The sequence below is a fragment of the Piliocolobus tephrosceles genome, chromosome 7 (assembly GCF_002776525.5).
Source record: "Piliocolobus tephrosceles isolate RC106 chromosome 7, ASM277652v3, whole genome shotgun sequence".
Classification (NCBI taxonomy): domain Eukaryota; kingdom Metazoa; phylum Chordata; class Mammalia; order Primates; family Cercopithecidae; genus Piliocolobus; species Piliocolobus tephrosceles.
This window is the reverse complement of record NC_045440.1, coordinates 18124744-18132988: the sequence shown is the minus strand read 5'-3', so window position 1 is coordinate 18132988 and position 8245 is coordinate 18124744. Positions and strand designations below refer to the sequence as shown.

The window sequence follows — 8245 nt, the reverse complement described above, 5'->3', positions numbered from 1 at the left end:
TAAATTCTTCCTGACTGTACTAAGAAGTAATCCCTACTTAGCTGCATAAATGGACTGTATGCTATTATTTTAATTAGCAAGGCAACCCAAAGCAAAGTTCTAAAATATGTACCCTCCCATCCCAAATAGTTCATTTTATTGCACAAATGCTACTTGCGTTACAGCTAACAATGAGGCCTCAGAAATAGAGATAATGTATACTATAAAATGACCAAAGACACTTTATATTAGTCTAACATTTTGCTTGTGAAAAAGCATATTGTAGGCAAGAATAGTCCTGTGTATTTTATGCAGGCAAAATTCTGTACCATTTTCTTCTATAGTCAGTTTAAAGGATATGTAAGGCTTTCTATAGCTTTATACAAATATAAATGTTAAAAATATGTATAATGTGCACTATAATTCTCAGAAGCTCTTTGGTTTACTAAGTACAATGGTTACTTAGTCAAAATATGCTGAGTGAATTTGACCTAAGAATAAGGTTACTTTAAAAATGATACAAAATAATGACTTAGTGTGGTAATAAAATGTTGTCAATTTTATTAAAAGCTGATTCCATTTCTTCACAGAGTTAAGTACGTTTCTTTCTTGTTTTGTTAAAGCCCATTTCATAAGAGTAAGTTGGCTCTGTGACAGCATCACTGATAAAGACATGTACAAAGTTAGCACCACACGTTTATAAATGCAGATCACCACAAGGACCTTTCCAATATGTACAAGCTCCGTTTACACATCCACACATGTATTTACAGCTAATAAATAAAATGTAAAGCCAAAGCATCCTTGATATCAATAGCAAAGTTTTTCAGAGCCAGAGTTCCCGGTGCTATGTGCTGCTTTAGTGAATCTTTTAAGTTAATGCACCCTGGGTCACAACCCAAATCCAGACATTTAATCAATTAATAATAAAGGGGATGCCAACAGCAAATCGTACATCATTTTATTTTTAGAGAGAATTCATTCCAAGCCTGATGATGTTAATCACAACATTGGTCCTACTATTTATAGGCACGGTCATCTCTCTCAGAGAAAGGGTCAAAGTTCTGGCACATCAGGAACAATTTCTACTCCAACATCTTCCAATACATCCCTTGATCGACTGTTTTCCCTTCCAAATTATGCTGAAGGACAGCACACATGCAGAGCTTTCTAGTATGTGTTCACATATCACACACTTTCACAGTCCGCTTCCCAGAGATAGCCTCTGAGATATTTGACATCTTTATCATTTCATATTTATACATAGAAGAGCATTCTGAAAAATAGGAGATCTAGTTTATAAATAATTGTTCACTCACTCTTGATTAGTTGTTAAAAACAACAAATAGCAACCCTCATGGTGCTCCATGTGGCTCCTTGCACGCGATGGTTTAGAAGCACTGCTTAGGAATCTACCCCAGGAACTTCTCCACCCTTTTACTTAGTAAAAACGGTCCTTCTCTAAAATCTGTAGAAGCTCACACAATGCAAAATTTGAACTCAAACGTATCTTTTCATGTCAAAGCTAGGAACAAAAGAGACTTACTGGAAGTACAACTGAAGCATGACTGAGGTAAGCCTAAAACGAATAGTAACTGTCAGATATTGAATGATTTTAAATTGATGAAAATCATTTGGAGAATCTAATAATAAAATTAGGGTATTTTTTTTTTTCTGCACCATTCAAATTATGTGTCAGCTGAGGATTACAGGCTCGTTTTCAACACCTACCTAGAGAACATTATTATAATATAATCTTGAGACAAAGAAAAAAGAAGGGGTAGAGAGGGATTAATCTATAAATGATAAAGCTTATTAAGAATTAATTGATCTGGATTTTACATCTGCTTGAATTTGTAACTTTGTCATGATGCAAGCCAATGGTAGGGACTGTTTAAAAGCTCTGTGTTTATCAGCCCCTTTCTTTGTCCCTCTCCAAGTCACACATTGCTGGTGGACTTCTGGACCACATTCCAACAGCAAGAGGGAATCATTCTAGAACATCATGCGTACTGCTAGGTAGATGAGTCTGATTCATGCTTCGGAAAAGCATTTTCTGTATTCTTGGAGACTTGGAGTAAACTTTGAGAAGGCCTTAGCCTGAAAGATCTAGAATTTCAATTAAAATAGGAGGCTCTAACCAATTATAGGCGATGGCCCAATACGCCACATGAAGGAGCCTTATTTTACTATGTGCCCAAACAATTATTTCTTTCTCAAAGGACAAAACAGCACTTTTCATGATCCACTGTCTTTTAACATTGGAGGATGTGCTATTTGGCCACTATACCCCACAAATTGAATTAGCCACTTTTTAGTGCTTGAGACTGTCTCCTAAAATAACTAACAAGGATAGAGCTGGGATTAATATTCAGGAAAATCCACTTTTGAAACACGCCAAACACTGGGTATGCTTTGTAAAAGTTACTTCCTTCACTTCATTCTTCACAGAATTCATGTGCTGTTCTTTCTTCTGGAGATCCACCCAGTTTCTGAGAAAAAGCACAGGAAAACCGCAATTTATTATCTGCAAGGTGTTTTACAATCCCTGCCCATCCCCCACTGGTTTTAGGAGGAAAAAGCCTTCAACTGGAATTTCAGAACAAAGGTTGTGAGAATAAACCCGGGGGGATGTGTATAATGGATGAGAGAATGGCAGGTTCATAGGAATGGAAGACACTGGAGCAACTATTTAGCCCCGTCACAATAAGGTGCATCATTTTGGGAGGACTGGGCCAAATGACTTCTAAATTTAGAGGATTGCTTACTCTAAAATGTATCAAGCGAAAAGCCCGTTCCGTTTCATGTCTTGTGATATGAAGTTTCTGAGGAGTTAGCAGGTGTGAGAAAGAGAATCTTTGATTTGATTGATTTTAATCACAGAAGAAAGAAACCATTGAAGATTATTAGTCTAATTTATAATTACTTCCTAGATAAACTTCTGGTGCATTTTTTAGAATGCATGTGGCTGGGCACCGTGGCTCATGCCTGTAATCCCAGCACTCTGGGAGGCCGAGGCAGGCAGATCACCTGAGGTCAGGAGTTCGATGACCAGCTGGCCAATATGGTGAAACTCCGTCTCTACTAAAAACAGAAAAATTAGCCAGGCATGGTAGCGGGCGCCTGTAATCCCAGCTACTTGGGAGGCTGAGACACAAGAATTGCTTGAACCCGGGAGGCAGTGTGCAGTGAACCGAGATCATGCTACTGCATTCTAGCCTGGGCAATAGAATGAGACTCTGTCTCAAAAATAAATAAATAAAAATAAAATGCGTCTGAACATTCTCTGCCTAAATAACTGTTCTTTCAGTAATCCTATAATCAGACAAGGAATGCATCATTAGGCTTTCTCAGATAAAGTCTTGTAACTTATATAAATAATATGACTGGACATGCTTTACAAGCAGAGTTATTTACTAATTTAATGAGGTTTTATTTTTACATTCACATACAGATTTAAAGTTGTAGATGTTCTGGGAGAATATGCATGCTATTCATGTGTAACACAAATGGATGTATAAAACTTCATCTAGAGCTGAGTGTGCTGACTCATGCCTATAATCCCAGCACTTTGGGTGCCCAAGGCAGGTGGATTACCTGAGGTCAGGAGTTCAAGACCAGCTTGATCAACATGGTGAAACCCCGTCTCTACTAAAAATACAAAATTAGCCAGGCGTGGTTGTGGACACCTGTCATCCCAGCTACTTGGAAGGCTGAGGCAGGAGAATCTCTTGAACCCAGGAGGCGGAGGTTGCAGTGAGCCGAGATCGAGCCACTACAATCTAGCCTAGGCAACAAGAGCGTAGCTCCATCTTAAGAAAACAAACAAAAAACTTCATCTAAAACTCTCTTTCTAAGAATTGAAGAAAGTGTGATATTGCCTCAGATTTGTGATGAGGAAAAACAAAGTAATAACCTCTTAGAAGAAAAGTCTCCAGTTAGATAAGAATTGCGTTATTTTGCCTGGCTCAATACCACTAACTATTCTCCATTTTGAGTTTATCTTGATGCTCTTACATTAATGCTTTTGATCCAGATGGTCTCATCTAGTCATTCAGAGTTTATACACCATAATTCGACTTTTGTAAAAGATGAAAAACATATAAATATTGTGTATGTATAAAGTCTGAAAAGATATAAATCAAAATGTTAATTGGGGTTGTCTCTGAGTGATACGGTCACAGTGATTTTATTTTCTTTTTGCTCATTTTTCCTGATCTATTTACAGTAAACATGCATAAAAATCTATTACAAAGTAGAATTTAAAAATATTAAAGATGTTAATATATAGGGTCTTTAATATACTTTTCCTAATAGGCAATTTTTTGTTTTTGAGACAGAGTCTTGCTCTGTTGCCCAGGCTGGAGTACAATGGCGCGATCTCGTCTCACTGCAACCTCTGCCTCCTGGGTTCAAGCAATTCTCCCGCCTCGGCCTCCCGAGTAGCTGGGATTATAGGCATGCGCCACCACATCCAGCTAATTTTTATATTTTTAGTGGAGACAGGGTTTCGCCATGTTGGCCAGGCTGGTCTCGAACTCCTGACCTCAGGTGATCTGCCCGCTTCAGCCTGGAATTACAGGCATGAAGGCAATTCTTATTCTATACTTTTGTCTCTAAATGCAAACTAGGAAAAGAGAACAAACCAAAAGCAATTGCTTTTCCTATTTCCAGATGACGCCGTGTCCAGCCTTTCCCATCATTTCTTGTGTCACTGGCTTGTATGACATGATGTAATATTTCTCCCCTTTATTTCTGTAACCCATTAGCACTTGCTATCTGGCAGGGGATGTGTGGAGGGATGAAAATGGCATATTCCAGGAATTCAGAACAGGACTGGTGAAGGTCACATGCTTAGTCTCCTCTTAGTACTGACACTCTGGAAAGATTCAGCTAACAGCTGCCACATGGATTAGCCCTAAAGGTCAGGTAGGAAAGAGGCAGAGAGTTGTTTGGTGATAGAAAAGAGAACGGTTTCCTATAACTCTCATTCTGTTCAGTTGGTAGCTTCGAGGGTTTCGAGATGGTTGCTTGGGCTAGTCCTATTGGCTGTCTGTCCTGGAGTGCGCTGGCGCTTGCAGAATCAGGAACTATGTGGCTACGGGTGATGCAATGAAACCTTTTCATTTCCCTGAATACATCCTGGGAAGAACTGCACCCACAGCCAGAACAGCAACTACTAAACTTGTGTTACATGCTCTGCAGATGGGATTTGCAAAGACAGCAGAGATGCAGTAGAGAAAAATGCAGAAGTGAAGATTCAGGGGTAGTTCAAGGAGTAAAATAAAACCTAAAATGTGTGCCTGGGATGAAGGTCAGGGCTGAGAGAAACAACAGAAGGAAGAAAGAGGAAGTATTGCAAAAAGCAACAGACCCATCTGATAACGTATGTAGAACGACTAAGAAAGACTGAAGGCTTTGATCACATGAGTCAGGACAAGCTGCTGGTGTTAGGGTGAAGGGGAATGCAGGAAGCTGCCTCCCTTAGGGTACAAGCTCAGGATGCCCGGACAGCTTTAGCCCAGAATGCTCACCAGCCTGACTTCTTATTCAGAGACTTGTCATGGCATTTCACAAATACCGCAGGTGCCTTTCCTTTTTGCAAGTGAGACACTTTCTCCCTAGAACAGAAGATCACCCTGTGGAAGAAAATGGATGTGACTATGCCATGTAGAACAATCAAAAGCCCTGTTCACAGAGGTACAGTTCTGTCAGGACTGTTTAAATACTACGTGATTGTGCTGGGTAATTGTTTTGATTTTCCCAATAATTAACTGTCACACTCAGGCCACATCAGAATCAGAGGGTAATTTGAGAGCCTAACCCAGTGTTCAGCAAACAAGCTAGTTAATTTAGATAGACAGGCATGTAGACAGCCTAGAGCGGCCTTATATCACTGGGCTTTCACCAAGAGATGATAAAAGATCAACTCTTCCATCTCTTAGCATCTGCATTAAGGAATTAGCGCATCTGCCTTCAACTGGACCTTGCTAGTGAAAAAAAGATTCTTTATAACATTTCCATCCCATCCCCAAGATCTTTCTTTTTCTTTTTCTTTTTGGTGATACAAGCAAATGACTACTATAGCGTTCTCTATGTAATTCATTTTATGGGTACCCGTGGGTGAGGCTACAGAGACAGGTTGAGATTATCTTAGAATCTCATCCCTCTTGAAGAGGTTGGTTTGAATCTTGATTATCCAGGTAACATCTTGGAGGTTTGTTCCCCAGCTATTTTGTGCTCACAAGAAACAGTGCTAAATGAGAAGCTTAGATTCTTGACTTCTAGTCCCAGCGCTCACTGAATAACTCTGAGCGATTCAGGGCTTATGTTTTCCTTACAGGAAATACAAAAACACTGTCATTTCCCCAAAAAATAAAATAATAAGAAAATAAAATAATACTTCTAAAGAAAATCTACATCATATAGTAATAAATACAAGGTTTCCTAAAGCTCTCCCTGAATCTTGAAGGCCCCTGAAATACAACCCCTAGGTCGTGACATCAGGTGGGGGTCTAGAGTGAATGAAAAAAAATACATTTAATTACTTTTTCTGAGTCTCTCCTGCTTTTACTCTGATCTTCTGAATGGTAAAGCCGGGACTGCTCCACCAGTCTGACCAGCTGAAGTATGAATCGCTCTTCCATTTGAGCTTCAACATGAGTAGTTCTCCAATATCTACCTCTGTGTAAATCAGGAAGGAGTATGTCTTATTTGTGGAAACTTCAGGCCTAAACAAAAACGTAATAAATTTGGTTAGTTATAGAGATCAGCTCCCCCTGCCCCCCCACCCCACTTTTTTTTCTCCTCTCCAAATATAAATAGCTCTATTGTTTAGGGGATATTTTAAAAATGCAAAAAATGCCCAAGAAAATACCCAAAATGATGGTTGATGGCATTTAGTATATTTTAAATTACATCCACATCTCTTTGGTCTATTCCAGCATTTATCCTAATGACATCAACTATTTAATACAATTCTAAAAGAAAATCCTGAAGTCAATCATTCAGAAATATAATTTTCATTTTCATGTATTCCTTTTCAATGTGTATTCATACTTGAACATTAGTTACAATCATAGCACACATGCAATTCTCTATTCTTTATGCTCTTTATATTTTATGTCCCATTTTTTACCATGTTTTCCTGGTTTCCCAGAATTATAGTTTTTACAGGCTAGATCAATTTTATTGACTTGATAAACCACAGTTCATTTAACTACTGACTCAGTGTTGGATACTGGACTTCTAATTTATGCTAGTATATGTACCACTGTAATTGATGTTTTTAAAAATGTTTGTTGACTATTTCTTTAGGATAAATATTAGAAAAAAATCACTTCCTTCTATGTAATAACATTTTGTAGCTGTGGAAAGTTATTAACGTACTGCCTTCTGCACCTAGAGGGTTCTGGCAGTGAACGATGCACAGTAGGTTCTCATGTTCTGCTTCACCACTTTCTCTGCACTGGTTAATTTTAAAAATTTGTTCTTCTGGTAATTGTAAAAGAATATTAAGTTACCTTAATTTTATATTTCTTTGATTAATAGTAAGGGGTAGGCTGGGAACAGTGGCTCACACCTGTAATCCCAGCACTTTGGGAGGCCAGGGTGGGTGGATTACCTGAGATCAGGAATTCGAGACCAGCTTGGCCAACATGGTGAAACCCTGTCTCTACTAAAAATACAAAAATTAGCTGGGCATGGTGGTGGGCACCTGTAGTCCCAGCTACTTGGGAGGCTGAGCAGAAAAATTGCTTGAACTCGGGAGGCAGAAGTTGCAGTGAGCTAAGATCGCACCACTGCACTCCAACGTGGGTGACAGAGCAAGACTCCATCTCAAAAAAAAAAAAAAAAAACAAAACAAAAAAAGAAGAGCTAACACTTTGTTATGGACTTGTTACTACTTATATTTTCTATGCATATTATATATATATATCTAGAGAGTGGTTTCCTGTTACTATTGTACTATTGCTCATTTTCTTTAACGTCAAACCTTTTGAGATAATTTGATTGTATTGTTTTAACAACAGCTTTATAAAGGAAATAAGCAGATACAAGATGATAAATAAAAAAATATAACTAGTAAGTGAAAATAAAATGGCCAATTTGAAGCATTTTTTTTTCTCAATATAAAATAGAGGAAAGACTTTAATTTTGAAATTGTGATTTTTTTAACTAGAGACTTGTTTTCTAGGCATCTCGCTCTGCTTTTGCTGCTCAGACCAAGGGTTATGGCAGGGGAGGGAGCAGTGCCATGATGACT

At 38.4% G+C, this 8245-nt stretch overlaps 1 protein-coding gene across 1 annotated transcript in view; it reads right to left on the bottom strand.

Moving 5' to 3' along the window:
• Positions 1-515: 515 nt before the first annotated feature.
• LPL (lipoprotein lipase) overlaps positions 516-8245 on the bottom strand; it is a 29044-nt gene continuing 21314 nt past the window's right edge. Inside the window, exons 8-10 of the mRNA XM_023216646.1 lie at positions 6528-6710; positions 5514-5618; positions 516-2471 (exon numbers count right to left, since the gene is read on the bottom strand). Of these exons, the coding sequence (XP_023072414.1) occupies position 2471; positions 5514-5618; positions 6528-6710 (289 nt within the window). The 3' untranslated portion in view covers positions 516-2470. The remainder of the gene's footprint in view (positions 2472-5513; positions 5619-6527; positions 6711-8245) is intronic.